Source organism: Elephas maximus, chromosome 1, assembly GCF_024166365.1.
Source record: "Elephas maximus indicus isolate mEleMax1 chromosome 1, mEleMax1 primary haplotype, whole genome shotgun sequence".
Taxonomy (NCBI): domain Eukaryota; kingdom Metazoa; phylum Chordata; class Mammalia; order Proboscidea; family Elephantidae; genus Elephas; species Elephas maximus.
In genome coordinates, this window is record NC_064819.1 from 206,325,164 (window position 1) to 206,341,788 (window position 16,625).

The 16,625-nt window shown below is 37.5% G+C and overlaps 1 protein-coding gene across 1 annotated transcript in view; it reads right to left on the reverse strand.

Annotated features, from left to right (window-relative positions):
* Positions 1 to 16,625, reverse strand: part of MAP3K5 (mitogen-activated protein kinase kinase kinase 5) — a 234,752-nt gene that overhangs the window by 108,364 nt on the left and 109,763 nt on the right. The window contains exon 7 of the mRNA XM_049901808.1: positions 16,253 to 16,423. Coding sequence (XP_049757765.1) covers positions 16,253 to 16,423 — 171 coding nt within the window. The remainder of the gene's footprint in view (positions 1 to 16,252; positions 16,424 to 16,625) is intronic.

Sequence of the window (16,625 nt, forward strand, 5' to 3'; positions counted from 1 at the left end):
TTTGTTTGCCATCACTCCCTCCCCTCTCCCCCCACTCCCAAGCAAGGTATTTTTGTAAGCACATTACACTAACTTTTTCACAGCTACAACATGTAAAAAAAAAAAAATTGGCATAGCAGCACTTGTGAAAATACCTTGCAGGGGAGGGCGTAGCTGACAAACAAACATAAAGGTACACATTATTTAAGTAAAACTACAGTAACCACAGTCTAAATGCAGAAACCAAAGAGGAAAAATTTTAAATCAGCCAGAGAAAAAAAGACAGGTTACTTTCAAAGGAGAAATAAACCTGAAAGTTGACTTTGCAACACAAACTATGAAAGCCAGAAGTCAATGGAAAGACATCTACAGAGTGACAAAAGAAGGGGAAAAAGGTAAAGCAAGAAACTGGAATAATTTGTTGCCAGCAGACCACACTACAAAAAAATATTAAAAGTACTTCCTTAGGCTAAAAGAAAAAGTTCAGTTAGAAGCACTGAACGACAGAAAGAAAGAGCATCAGAAGGTAAATACAGGACTAGATAAAACAATATTCTACTTAAAAGGTATCGAATATTTAAGCTGCTGAAGTTTCTTCCTTTGTTCAGGAAGGAGTAAAGTGAAAATTTAATAAGGAAGACTGTAAAAATTAAAGATGCGGATTGTAATCGCTAAGGTACTTCTGAAAGAATTATATAAAAATATTACTAAAGAAGAACCCCAAAGACACAAGGTAATTATGAGCCCAAGAGACAGAAAGGGCCACATAAACCAGAGACTACATCAACCTGAGACCAGAAGAACTAGATGGTGCCTGGCTACAACCGACGACTGCCCTGACAGGGAACACAACAGAGAACCCCTGAGAGAGCAGTGGGATGCAGACCTCAAATTCTCATAAAAAGACCAGACTTAATGGTCTGAGTCTAGAAGGACCCCAGAGGTCATGGTCCCCAGACCTTCTGTTAGCCCAAGGCAGGAACCATTACCAAAGCCAACTCTTCTGACAGGGATTGGACTGGACTATGGGATAGAAAATGATACTGGTGAAGAATGAGCTTCTTGGATCAAGTAGTAAAATGAGACTATGTTGGCATCTCCTGTCTGGAAGGGAGATTAGAGAGCAGAGGGGGTCAGAAGCTGGCTGAATGGACATGAAAATAGAGAGTGGAGGGAAGAAGTGTGCTGTCTCATTAGACGGCGAGCAATTAGGGGTATATAGCAAGGTGTGTATAAATTTGTCTATGAGAGGCTGACTTGATTTGTAAACTTGCAGTTAAAGCACAATAAAAATTTTTTTTAATATTACTAAAGAGCTGATCAAGGAGAAAAAAGAAAAACAAAAAATACTACATTAGTTAAAATAAGGCAGGATGCAGGAAAAAAAGTAACAAAGAGCATACGAGAGAAATAGAAAACAAATACCAAGATTATATATATAACCTCAATTATCAGTTTCCACATTTAATGTAAATGACCTATTTAGCAACAAAAAAAAAGATTCAACTATGTGTTTACAAGTGACACACTTTAAATACAAGGACACAGATAGTATGAAAGTAAAAGAATCCATGATTCTATATCACACAAATACTAACCAAAAGAAATCTGTTGTGACTATATATTAATACCAGACATATTGACTTTAAGGCACAAAGTATTGTAAGAGATAATGAGGGCCATTTCATAATGATAAAAGGGTAAATTCAACATGAGAACTTAAAAATTCTAAATGTACTTATTAATCTGGCTTCAAAATATATGAAGCAAAATTTGACAGAACTAAAAGGCGATCCCAGAGAAGGCTCAGTTCTGCAACTCGTCCTCTTCCTTCTGGGACTCATCCTGAAGCAGCAGCCTTCTCTGGGAAGTGGCCATGGAAAAAGTACACATGGCACAATTACAAAAAGGTTCTAAGCTTCTCAGATTGTACGCCAAGCAAGACACAAAACCAAGCCTGGTGTTACAGATGGGAATAACTTCCTATAGGGAAGTAAAGGAGCATTGGTGGAGCAATGGTTAAGCGTTCAGCTATTAACTGAAGGGTAGGTGGCTTGAAAAGGTTGGCTATTTGAACCCACCCGCTACTCCACAGGAGAAAAGACCTGGTGATCTGCTCCCATAAGCATTACAGCCTAGGAAACTCTATGGGGCAGCTCTACTCTGTCCTACAGGGCTGCTATGAGTCCAAATTGACTCGAAGGCAAACAACAACCAACTAACTGTGGAAGGTGTCTTAATTATTATCTCGTGCTGCTATAACACAAATGGGTGGCTTTAATGAACAGAAATTTATTTTCTCACAGTTTAGGAGGCTAGAAGTCCAAATTCATGGTGCTGGTTCTAGGGGAAGGCTCTGTCTCTGTCTCGGTCTCTTCTGTCTTTTCAGCTTTTAATCCTAGATTCCTAGGATCATGTGTATCTTCTCCATTTGTGCTTATTCGTGGTTAATCTGGAAACCCCGGTGGCGTAGTGGTTAAGTGCTGTGGCTGCTAACCAAGAGATCAGCAGTTCGAATCCACCAGGCGCTCCTTGGAAACTCTGTGGGGCAGTTCTACCCTATTCTATAAGGTCACTATGAGTCGAAATCGACTTGGCAGTGGGTTTTGGTGGTTAATCTACTCTTTTGTATCTCAGAAGAGACTGATTTAAGACACACCCTACACTAACATTTCCTCATTAACCTAACAAAGAAAACCCATTCCCAAATGGGATTATAATCACGTGTGTACCCAAAACAAAACCAAACCCACTGCCATCCAGTAGATTTCTACTTACAGCAATCCTATAGGACTAGAACTACCCCATGGGGTTTTCAAGGCTGTAATCTTTATGGAAGCTTACTACCACATCTTTCTCCCTGGGAGGGGCTGGTGGGTTCGAATTCCCGACCTTTTGGTTAGCACCCCTAGCACTTAACCACTGCACTACCAGGGCTCCTACCATGGGTATAGGGGTTAGGATTTAAATACGTATTTTGGGGGGATACAATTCAATCCATAACAAGGGGTCAGTGAATATTTTTAGCAATAATGCCATATACCACAGATGATATTCTCTATGGAAGGAAGTTATGATTTAACACTAAATAGTAAACGAAAAAATTATAGTAGCTGCTGCTCATTACTGAGCACCCACTAGGCATAAGGCCTTATACTAGACACTTTTGGCACAAAATTTCTAACTCTCACAGCCATTTAAGGTATGTGAAATTCTCTCAGGTTTACCAATAAGGAAAATGAAGCACAGAAATATTAAGTCATATAACCTAGAAGTGGTCAAGCTGGAATGAAACCCAGTTCTGCTGGATTCCAAAACCTGAGTCCTCTTCTCTGTATCACACTATCTACCCTGTGATCTGTGTTGAAAGTGTTTTTTAGTCCTTTTTCATTATTATTTTTTTTTTTTAGTAAAATGAATTTGGGAGAAACAAAAAATCTAATGGGAAAGAAAAGCAGAGAGAAATAGTTTAAAAATAACGTTTGTCTTCTATATAAAACAGAACGGTATTTTTCATAAAACATATTTGATCAGTCTTGAGACCCTAATGTTTTCTCCTTTTTCAAAACGGGCAGCTGAGAGCTTGACATAACTAACTCCATGATGAACCTGTAAGTTCCTCTCCTTCCTCTGCCTGCCTCCTCCTTCACATACCTGTTAATGACTTTGTTTTGACCTAATGCTGATGACTTTTCCTTGTTTTAATCTGATGCAAATAACTTTGTTTTGCTCTGTCAGACCACTTTCAACTTACAGCTTCCCACAGGAAAATGAGAGCCCAGGTATCTGATATGTATGTCTTTAGCCTGATAGAGATGTCCTGCATGTATCTTTCTAGTCTGATAAAGAGTCTTGTCACTATTTTGTAATGAAAAACTCCTCCCAGCCATCTACGAGCTACAAAGCCACTTCCAACCCTTGTAAAAATTCTATATAAGCTCTAACATAAAATTGCTCTTTGGGACTCCATAGAGACAACCTGTGTTGCTGTCAGGTCCCTGGTGATGTATATATCACCTTAATAAACTTTCTCACTCTTTATGACTTGGAGTACATTTCATTGGCTCGAGTGCTCCAGGGCCCGGACCCTAATCGGGTTAACAGTCTATTAGACTAAATATTGGTATTTCAAACAGCAGTCGTGGCAATACTAATGAAATGAACCCATAAGAATGCACCAAAGAAGGTGTATGTCTTAAAACATCACAGTTTAACTAGCAATAGGATCAATGAACATAAAAAATACATAAGTGTTCACATAAAGAACGAGTAGCAGTGCAAAATTATAGAGAAATGAAATGATTTGTCATGAGTGAAGGGAAACACTTGATGAGGAAAACAAATCTTAAGGAGGGAATTAGGTATTCGTGCCTTAAAGAATTCTATATTTTCCCCTACGGCATTTTTTTTTTTTCTGTTTTAGTACTGAATATTTTTTGAAGAGGGTAATTTGCATTCTTGAATTCATTATTACATTTAGAAGGTACAAGCTTCTCATTTAAGCTTACAAAGAAGTTTTATTTTTTTGTCTATTATTATTAGCTGTCCTGTTACTAGCACTGGAAACCCGCTAACCGAATGGTCAGCAGTTCGAATCCACTAGGCGCTCCTTGGAAACTCTATGGGGCAGTTCTACTCTGTCCTTTAGGGTCACTATGAGTCGGAATCGACTTGACGGCAGTGGGTTTCGTTTTATTACTAGCACTGTTACCTGATTGCAAACTAACTCTAAAAGCAATAAGTCCTTGATTATAAAATGAGTGATGAAGTCTTCATAGTAAGAACCTTATTTGCTTTTTGCATCTGCAATGAGACGTTCAGCAAAAAAAAATAAAGGATAAAAGAAATTATCACTGAATTGATTATTTCCAGCTAAAGGGCATCTACTTTCCACTGAAGAAACTGAGCTCGAGTGAAGTCCTTTCTAGTTAGCTGTCATTTTCCCTTGTTTGTGATATAATAGCTGTGGTTCAGTGGGATACACAAATAATTAAACTAAAATTTCATGATGCTTTACCCATATTCAACGATATTTCTGAAATTATCACTCACAAAATAACTCAGGAGCAAAGCAGGACAGCATGAGAAGAAAACAATTGTCAAATCACCCTGTTGAATTGATGTACAGATAGGGGGGACCCTCTCTCAAATTCAGGCTATTTATTTGTATACATTCCTTATTATAAAAGAAAACTCACAAAAAAAAAAAATAGAAGCCACCCTGCATTCTAACTATCTTCTTCCAGTCCTTTTACTATGCATATACTTTTTTTTTTCCCAAAAAGGGAATCATGTTATTTTTATAACTTGCTCTTTTATTTGACATTATGTCATGATACATCTTACTATTAAACATTTTTCAAAACCATAATTTTGAATGAATGGTATTCCATCATGGGGATGCTATCCCTTTGTTTAACAATTTCCCTATTATTGGACATTTAGGTTTCTTCCAATATTCTGTTACCACAAAATTCAGTGGAGTGAACATTTTTGTAAATACTTATTTGTTTTCAAATCTGCTATTTCTTTAAGATAGTTTCCAAAAGATATAGCTGGATGAAAGGGCATGAATTATTTCAAGGCTCTTGATGCTTAATACTAAAAACTGTTTTCCAGAAAGATTTTATGAATTTACATTCTCAAGAGCAGTACAGGCGAGTGACATCTTCATTGCACCCATGCGAAAAACAGTATTCACATCTCTTTTCATCTTTGCCAATAAAAACAAAAAAAGTGTATCTCGGGATTTTAATTTGCTCTTATTTGATTATTCTTGAGTTTGTATAATTTTCATGTTTATGGTCAGTCTACATTTAACCTTTCAAGAACTGCCAATTCTCTAAATTAAAATAAAAAACCAAACCGTTGCTGTTAAGTTGATTCTGACTCATAGTGACCCTACAGGAGAGAGTAGAACTGCTCCATATGGTTTCCAAGGCTGTAAATCCTTATGGAAGCAGCAGACTGCTACATGTTTCTCCTGCAGAGAAGCTGCTGGGTTCAAACTGCTGACCTTTTAGTTAGCTGCCAAGCACTTAACCACTGTGCACCGGGGCTCAAATTAAAATGCGACACCCATATTGTAAGAAGGCTGGGAAAATGGGCAGAGACACAGTTAGAAGAGTTCAGAAGCAGAGGCAGGGATGGGGGGAGGAGTTTGAGGATATGAGGAGGATGTAAAGAACAGCAATCTTTGAGGATATGAAGACTAATAAAGATTTAGGAGGAAAGAAGTGACATCAAAAAATGGGAAAAGTCTTAACATTTAATAATTGATCATTATTAAGTAATAATTATGGTTAATCTGTTAAATAAAACGGATCCACTAAGGTAGAATCTGCAAAGATGTCTACATTATTGAAAAGCTCCTAGGTGGTCTGGAACCTATCATTTTGGTTCACTGAGTGAAATAACCTCTATTCTTCCATATTCTCCTTCCTTTTCAGCATAATGTCTGGCAAACATCTAGTTTTCCAACTCATTCCCCTGGTGCTGGATTACGTAAAGCAAGCCTTAGTTGCCCTCCTCAGGGGCTCAATATTTGTGAGCCACAATTAGGAAACCTCCACAGTGACATATTATATATGATCATTTTTGGACTTCAACATGGTCATGCCATAATAGAGCTCCATTCAATCTATCGTTGGCTGAACATGGTATTAAATCAAAGCCAAAGCATGAAATCAACGTCCCAGCGCACTGGCTTACAAAGCAGCTGCCAGTACACTGGGTGTTTTGTCCAAGATCCTGGGTCATCCTGGCCCTGTTGGTCCTTAAGAAACCATCTTCACCAGGCACCGCTGAACTGGGTGTCACGCTGAGTTACTGAGAACCCTTAAGGCTTCGTGTTCTAAAAATAAAATGACCCAAAACGTGGAAACTCACATAATAGACACAATAAAGCACTAAACACGATGAGGCCTATGACGGTGAGTGATGGCGAGATAAAACTATGGGGGAGAAGAAGGGCAGAGGGAACGGAGACAGCTGACAAAGGTTCTCTTGAAGCCAAGAAAAAGGAATAAGGCAAACCTGGCAAAAAGAAAATCAGCATTGGTCTTTATTTGTATGTTGATTGGTTTGTTACATAACTCTTCCAAAGTAAAGCTAACCCCATTAATAGTATAAAAACCAAATCTTTATTAGGCACACATTACTGTTTGAATAGCACTGTCACTGACGTAAAAGAAAACTGGTGGATAAGGCAAGGTCCTCTGTTCTTTCCTAAGTTACTATGGAAAAACGAACACATTAATATGCTAAAAACAAACTTAATGCTTTTAATTTCCTGGCTATAGGTCTTTTCTGGCGTTACAAAAGGAACGACATGACTATGCTAATATAGTACAGGTACCTAATTTCCTCTCAAAGTTCTGAAAATGACTTCATAGCTCCCCTTAAGATTGAGAATACCCTTGCCTCCAAAACCAAATGTGATTTCAGGAACTCACTGCCTATCCCAGGTCACCCTATGACAGCCCTGATACATGGAATTAAAGCAAGGCCTGTGTAAGTATTATACGGACTCTACACCTTTTCCCCCGTTAGCTAAAATGTTTTATACCTCTTCCCCCATTAGCTAAAATGTTTAGCTAGATCCACAAAGAAAAGAGGGAGAACTCTTAGGAATATTTTAGGAAAAGGGAAATTTAATCAATGTCCATTTTGAACTTGGTTAAATGTAACAAATACGTAAAGAAATACAAAACACTTTTACAATTCTACATTAAGGATGTAACACTACACGCCTGCTAAATTCCGAGACTCTAACACATGCTGCCTTGTTTAATCCCCACAACAGTGCACCCATTCCTCCCAAGATGATTTGTCTAAACCGATTGTAATAATCTCATCCTCCTCGGTAGTGATTTGTCTAGTACTGGGCTGATGACAAAATACTAGAAGTTTAAAGTGTAAGTAGAGTCTGGCGCAAGTTTTTAGGAGAGTGTGTTCTCAGTCCTAACAAAAAGATACCGAAAAAGATGTTCTCTTTTTTCCTCCAGACATTGGTGTAGTTAAGCTGGACAGATGCCTGGAATGACTGCAGTCACCTTGCAACCCTAAAAAAACCATTGTAAGGGCTGAGCCATCCAGGGACATAGAGAGAGAAAGGACCTGGGCTGACATTTTAAGCTGCTAACTAAACCTACACTAGAGCCAGGCCTACATCTGGACTTGGTGTTTTAGGCAATACATTTTGTTATTAAGTCCACTGGAGTAAGGTATTCTGCTATTTGTAGGATGCCAACAGCATCTGAACTAATCTAAAGAAAAAAAAAAAAAAAAAACATTGTCATCAAGTGAATTCCAACTCACAGCAACCCTGCAGGACCCTACAGGATTTCCAAAGAGCTGTTGGTGAATGCGAACTGCTAACCTTTCGGTTAGCAGTCACTTAACCCCTGCGTCACCAGGGCTCTATAACTCATCTGGGTAGATATTATTCTTATTTTCTAAATAAGAAAAACTGAATTTCCTAAAGGTTAAATAATCCACCTAACATTACACTGTTTCTAAATATTGAGCCAACATTTAACCTCGTGTCAGTATGAACCATAATTCCATGTCCTCTCAACTCAACCCAACAGACAATCCTGGAAGTTCCAAGAAAGTCTGGGATATAATAAAAAGAACACTGGATCTGAAAAAATTAGGTTGGAAGTCATGTTAATCAAAAAAAAAAAGAGCCTCAAAAAATTCACCTAAGTTCTTGGAGTCTTTACTTCCTCAACTGTAAAATGTAAAGTCACCTTTGCCTACATTACAAGGTCCTTGTAAGCCTCAAATAGTTAACGTATACACAAACCTGTGAACTCATGAATTTAAAGGACTGATTATTATTTCTACCTATGTGAACAAATACTGCATATAACAAAATGTTCTATGAAAGTCACACTGAATATGAACCGAGCATAATCATTTCATGGCTATTTCTTTTTAAATTAGGATAAAAAAGAAACTGTAGAGGCAATATTGGCAATTAGAACTTTCCCCGTTGCTGTCAAGACGATTCAAGTCGATTTTGATGGATAGGGACCCTACAGGACAAAGTAGAACCGCCCCATAGAGTTTCCTAGGCTGTAATCTGAACTGGAAGCAGACTGCCACGTCTTTCTCCCGTGGAGTCACTGGTTGGTTTGAACCGCCAACCTTCTGGTTAGCAGGCAGCCAAGCACTTAATGACTGCACCACTAAGGCTCCTCTAGAACTTTCCAGGGCCCTTCAAATCAGAGAGATTTGCCCAGAATATTTTCTTAGACCCTCTCCAGTTGTGATGTCTGTTACTTCAGAAACACCATGGTCTCTTTTTAGGATATGTAAGTCTAGGCTCTTGGGTCATGCTTTGTGCTTCCCTGTCCTTTTCTCTCATCTTGCTCTTTCTCCCACAGCACCCAAATGTCCTCTATGTATGGGAGGCACCACAGCTGCCTTCTTAACATATTTAAAACTTTTTATGGAACAGCTATAACAAAAGGTCCAACTTTAAACAAACTGAAGCTAAACTCAGTTTAAATACTTAAAAACAAAAAAGGCACTTACCATATCTTAACTTGAATTTTCGACATTTAAATACAGAAAAGATAGCATTATTTCAGCCATCCCTAATAGCTTCAGTGAACAAAAATAACCAAGGAAATGACAGTGAAAAACATCAAATATGAGAGAACCATTCATGTGCTTTATGTAAATCAGCAGGATGTATTTGCTCATACTCACCCTCTGTCCCAGATAAGATTCAACAACCAGAGTTTGTTCTAGTAACATATCATAGTTTTGTAAACCTAAATAATCTAAGCCACAAAACTTTTTTCCTTTTTTTTTTTTTTAATTTTCACAATCTAAAACCCAAATAAAGCTCTCAGAAAACAGATCTACGTTAGACTGAGACTCCCTAGCAGTAAAGAGTACTTACATGCTGACAGGAGTGTAACGCTTTCTCCTTCTATTACAGGAAAGCAACATTTATTAAAGATGTTATTAAAAAGGGGAATTGTAAGAAAAGGTTCTATGAGCCTCTGTAATCACAACTGCTTGAGGCTCTTTTTCTACTGAGTCCAAGCTGTTCTCCTCAAACTTTCCATGGCCAGAAAATCACTGTTGATTCAAGTCAAAAAAATGATTCAGGCCATGGAAAGTGTCACCTCAGAAGCCTGAGGGACTGACCACCTCCATGACCATCCCACTCCTTATCCCAGCACTGCTTTGGCAAGCGAAAGCACAGAGGATTATGGCTCAAGGAAGGCAGTCAGTTTAAACATCCCTTTGGGACCCATGACTCAGGAAAGGCGTAATCTTGGGTATGTCATAACCTCAGTGACGTCTTCACAGGTCAACAACTTGACTGGGTAATTTTCCTTCTCAATTCTAACAGAAAGGAAGCCCACAGACAATGCCAACGTGAATGAGTACCTGTTTGCGCTACTGTGGAAGTTGGATCAAAACACTAAGAAATATAGAAACAGCTTTATAAGTGTAAGGGCTTGAAATATATCCATTTAGATACATTTAGATATCCATTTTAAAATGGGGGGGGGTATGAGAAACCCTCTTAGCATCCTTTAGGACAAATGGCTACAATGACAACAATGGAAGGTTATGAACAGGTAATCTATAGTGACTTTCTTGTATTATTCAATAAATCAGTGAGTAAACATACAAAATCAACTCTGAAGGATTCTCCCATTAAAAGGCTTTGAGCTCTAACAGCTTTCCCTGTTCTTACTGGAAAGTTTATAAATAGTTTCAAATTAAATTATAAAAATTCAGATATCTACAATTTCATATTAAGACCCTGAACACAAATCCCTCTTGAAAGATAGTGTTGCTAGGCTAAATGGGAACCATAAAAATGGAGTAAGAATCTGGAAGTATAAGACGTTAAAACAAAAACTAAACCACAAAATGCACTGATCCTTAACCTTACATAACTTTAAAAGCTGTGCATAGTCTAAGTTGTTTTGTTTTCAAGTAGGAAAATACTTTTTTATTCCTGTGCATGATGCATGCTGACTTCATAGAAGATGTTTCTCCATTTGAATTCATTGACCATGAAAAAACCAGGCTTTTCATGATTACATATGGATTTCATTATCACTACCCGACTGAAGCATTTATTCTGGGTATAACTCTTTCCAAATATTAGATTCTAATTCTTAAACTATTAACAATTTTCCTAAAGTATCAATCATATGCTAATAAGTAGGCAGCATAGTTACATTTCTCTTTTATAACAGCAGAAAAATTTGGTTAGAGGAGCTGTAAAATTTTCTGCACAGCAGTGAACATTTATAGTACAAATTTAAAAGTCTAGCCAAAGCTTCCCATGAAGGGCCTAGGAAATCACTGTCCCCAAGTTGCCCTCTCTAGTTACAATCCGTTATTCCACCTTCAGTCCCGTTAAACTGTTAAAATGACACAAGATTTTCAAAAGGTAAGATTGCTGTTTTACAACTTAAAACATTTTTATGGCTATCCTTGAGGAACTCCTGAACTAACCTGACCTCCTCTAATATTTTTTTCACCAGGTAATATTTCAGAAATGTTTTAGGAATATTAAAAAATATATAAGCAACACCATGTACCCACAACTCAGCTTGAGAAATAAAACATTTTAGATAAACTTAAAGCTGCGTGTGAATCACGACCTTGTTCTTTTCCTTCTTCCCAACAGATTACCGTTAAACTGCATTTGTAATTCATCATTCCATTAATGCATTATAGTTCTACTAAATAGACAATTGGTTTTAAACTTTATGTAAGTGGTACCATACTTTATGTATCCTTCTGCCACTTGCTTGTTTTGCTCTCTCTTTTTTTCTTTTAGATTTATAGCAGTTATAAACAATGATGCAATAACCATTCTTACTTATGTCTTCTTCAAGAGTTTCTCTAGGTTACATAAGTAGGAGTGTATCTCCTGGATCAAGGGTGGGCAAAAGGTCAACTCTTCTTGATAATGCCAAATTACTTTAAGTAATCATAACAATTTATATTACACCCAGCAGGGGGTTAGGACTCCCATTTCTCTACCATTCTGGCCAACAATTGATATTGTCAGATTTATAAATTTTTGTTTACTGACTAGCGTAAAATGGTACACCATTGTTTTAGTTTGCAAGGTAAGCAACTTTGTCCAAGCTTTTACATGTTTTTAAAATATGCTTGTTAGCCATTTGTGATTCCTCCTTTGTGAATGGTCTGCTCATATCTTATGTTCATTTTCTATCTTTTTTCTTAAAGATTTTTAGGAGTCATTTATATATACTGAACACTAATTCTTTACTGGTTATTTGGATTTATTTTCTCACATTATTGATGGTACCTTTTATTTTATTTATTTATTATTGAGCTTTAGATGAAGGTTTACAGAACAAACTAGTTTCTCATCAGTTAGTACACACATTGTTGTATGACATTGGTTAACAACCCCAGGACACGTCAACACTCTCCCTTCTCATCCTGGGTTCCCTATTACCAGCTTTTTTGTTCCCTCCTAATTTCCAGTCCCTGCCCCAGGGCTGGTGCACCACTCCAGTCTTGTTTTGTTCCATGAGCCTGTTCAATCTTTGACTGAAGGGTGAACCTCAGGAGTGGCCTCATTACTGAACTGAAAGGGTACCTGGGGTCCAGACCCTCAGGGTTTCTCCAGTCTCTGTCAGGCCAGCAAGTCTGGTCTTTTTGAGTTAGAATTTTGTTCTACATTTTCTCCAGCTCTGTCCAGGACCCTCTACTGCGATCCCTGTCAGAGCAGTCAGCGGTGGTAGCTGGGCACCATCTCATTGTACTGGACTCATTCTGGTGGAGGCTGTGGTAGACGTGGTCCGTTAGTCCTCCGGACTAATCTTTCCCTTGTGTCTTTAGTTTTCTTCATTCTTGTTGCTCCCAACGGGGTGAGACCAGTGGAGTGTCCTATATGGCTGCTCACAGGCTTTTAAGATCCCAGACGCTACTCACCAAAGTAGAATGTAGAAGATTTTCTTTATAAACTGTTATGCCAATTGAGCTAGATGTTCCCTGAGACCATGGTCCCCACAGCCCTCAGCCCAGCAATTCGGTCCCTCAGGGAGTTTGGGTGTGTCTATGGAGCTACGGGAAACCCTGGTGGCGTGGTGGTTAAGTGCTATGGCTGTTAACCAAGGGGTAAGCAGTTCGAATCTGCCAGATGCTCCTTGGAAACTCTACGGGGCAGTTCTGCTCTGTTCTACAGGGTCGCTATGAGTCAGAATCAACTCGACGGCAGTGGATTTGGTTTTGGTTTTGGATGGAGCTACTATGGCCCTGCCTTGTACAGGCTGTGCTGGCTTCCCCAGTATTGTGTACTGTGTCTTACCCTTTGATGGTATCTTTTATCTTTACCATGTTCAGTGTTCCACATTTCCTTCCTATAAATCCAAGTTTCTATCTGGTATCACTTTCCTTTAGCCTAAATAACATTTCTTGCAGTGAAGGTCTGCTGTGCCAAAGTATCTTGGTTTCTGTTTATCTAGAAATATCTTTATTTCTTCTTCATTTTAGAAAGATATTTTACTGGATAAAGAATTTTCAGTTGATTTTTTTTTTTCTTTCAGCCCTTTAAAGATGTCAATCCATTTTCCTTTGGCATGTCCCCATACGCAATGTAGTAATGTATCTTTTTCTTAGGCTGCACTTGTGACATTTTCTTTATTGTTGCTTTTCAGCAATTTTACTCTGATGTGCTGAGGTATGTGTTTATCTTCCTTGGGGTTTGCTAAGCTTTCTAAATCTGTGGGCTGTTGTTTTTATCAAATTTAGATAATGTTTGGCCACTAACTCTTCAAATATTTTTTCCTGCTATAGTCTCTCTCTCCTCTCCTTCTCTAACTATCCCACCCATCATTCTGACTATTAAGTTCTTTCTTACTCTTCTCTCTTTCCCTGTTTCAGTTTGAATGATTCCTGTTTTCAAGCTGACTTATCATTTCTTATAGTATGTCCAATATGCTATTAATCTCATCTAATGAAATTTTGATTTAAGATATATTATTTAGTTTTAGGGAAACCCTGGTGGCATAGTAGTTAATTGCTACAGCTGCTAACCAAAGGGTCAGCAGTTCAAATCCGCCAGGTGCTCCTTGGAAACTCTATGGGGCAGTTCTAACGTCCTGTAGGGTCACTATGAGTCAGAATCGACTCGACGGCACTGGGTTTTGTTCGTTTAGTTTATTCAGTTCTAGGATTTCTATTCGGTTCTTTTTCAGTTTCCATATCTCTCCTATAATTTCTCATATCTTCACCCATTATATCCATCTTTACAGTAGATTCTTTAACATACTTATCATTGTTATTCTAATGTCCTTGCTTCGTAATCCCAGAATCTGTGTTGTCTGTGGGTCTGCTTCTATTGATTGAAAATTTTTTTTATATACTTTTGTATATCTTCACATCTTTAGAAATTTTTGATGTTTTGGTTACTAGACATTTTGGATGATATGTTGTAGAGACTTTGGGTCCTGTTATCCTCTTCTTAAAGAGTACTGAGTTTTGCTATAGCAGGCAAATAAATTATTATTTATTTGGTTCTCTGATGGTGTGGAGGTTTTGTTTTAGGTTTTATTAGGGTGGCTCTGTTTTGGTTTTGCTCTTAGCTCTAGCACACTCCCTTAGTCCTAGGATGTAGTTTTTATTCCTAAGTCTCAATCCTTCTGAAGTTTCAGTGGAAAGTTTAAGGTGTTTATCAAGCCCTTCTTACTTGATGAGATTCAAACTCCAAATTCAGTCTTCCTACAGTGAGTAGGTGCTGAAATATCTGTTCAGCTCTTTTATCCTTTCAGCTGCTGTTATCTTCCTGGGTTTGAGTTTCACCCCACACATGGACACATCAGGGGTCAGCGAAGAATTAGAGTGTAGTTTATATACAGATTTTGAGGCTCCTCTCTCTGTGGGTCCCTTATTTGGGGCATAACCCACTCAATTTCCGGGTACTCTGGAAGTCACAAATTGCATCCTCTGACTCCTCAGGCCAATCAGACCGTGATTTTTGTGTTTGAGTTCCATCTGTTCTGTACCCTGCAGACCAGGGAGTGCCCTAAAGGATAAGTCATTTAAATATGGATCTTACTCAATGTGGTGACCTTCATCCAAGTGTCAAAACCTCTTCAGTTTCTGGCTACTTTTAGTCACTTGTTGTCTTCAGGCTTTTTTTTTTTTTTTTTAGTGTTTTCCTAAAGTTTATCATTGTTATCAGCAAAAGAATTAGTGTCATATAGAAGGTACTCCACCATTTCTAAAGGCCAATGTCTTGATGAGCAGAAATAAATGTTAAGGCAATCAAGTTTCACAACATTTTCTTTTATGGTTCATGTTATGGTTAAGCCTTGTCTAAGAAATCTTTTCCTATCCCAAAGTCATAAATACAGTTTGAATATTTTATTCTAGAAGTATTTTTTCTAAAGTAGCTTTTTTTTTTTCCATTTTTAGGTCTTTAGTTCACTTGGATTTTGTTTTTTGTGCTTGGTGTGAAACATGGATCCGATTTTATTTTACTTTTTCCAAGGAGATAAACAAATTTTCCCGGTACCACTACTGAATAATCCATCCTTTCCCCTCTGATTCATGAAGCCTACTCTGTCATAAATTTAGTCTCATAAATTTATGACAGAGTAGGCTGTTCCAGGCTCTCTCTTCTGTTCCAATGTTTTACTTGCCTATGCCTACACCCATATTACACTATCTGAATTGTTTCAGCTTTATATTATGTCTTGGTATCTGGTAGAGCAAGTCCTTCTACCTTGTTCTTCTCCAACGTTGCTTTGCCTGTTTTTGACCTTTCATTCTTTCAAGAAAATTTTAGAATCAGTTTGTCAGACTACATGAACAGCCCTGCTGGGGAGAATTAACATCTTTAAAATATCAAATCTTCTCATCCACAAACATGGTATATTTTCCCATTCATTCAGGTCTTCTGTAACATCTGTCTATAAGTGTATACATTTTTCCACAAAACTATATTTAGATACTAAATTGTATATTAAATATCAAACACTTTTTAATTATGTATTTTCTTAAATTATTATCTTTTCATCTAATTTATCCTAATTACTGTGCCCTATTATATGAACTGGGTCAAAATTATTTATTAAAGCTATAAAATCTAAAAAAAAGAAAAAAAATTTTTTTTTTTATAAAATCTAAGATTTGACTCATAAAAACAAAATCTAAAGGATAGTAACACTGCTTTAACATTCTTGTTTGAAAAAATGTTTTATGTTGTAGATTTATCAAGTATCTTACTAACATTATGTATACTTACCAATAGGCTCCATGGTCTCTACTTTCTGTGTCTGTGAAATTAGAGTCCAAAAACATATCTTTGTAGATTCGACCCACCAGGCAATACATATCTGAAGCAACTTGCCCTTCACTCTGCACAAGAGGAATCATAAGTTCAAGAGCTTTTGCTCTATCACCAGGAAGATTTCTCCTAAGATAGGGAGCAAAAACATATTTGTTTCAATAAAAAATTACAGAAGCAATAGGCCAATTATCTTTTTAAAACTTTAATATATTATTTCACATTAGTGACATTTGGCAGGATAAAAGCAACAACCAGATTTTGAAGGTCCTCTGTAAACTTGTCTTAAGCCTTTTTTTTTTTTTATCATATTGCATGTCTCCTGGGTCTA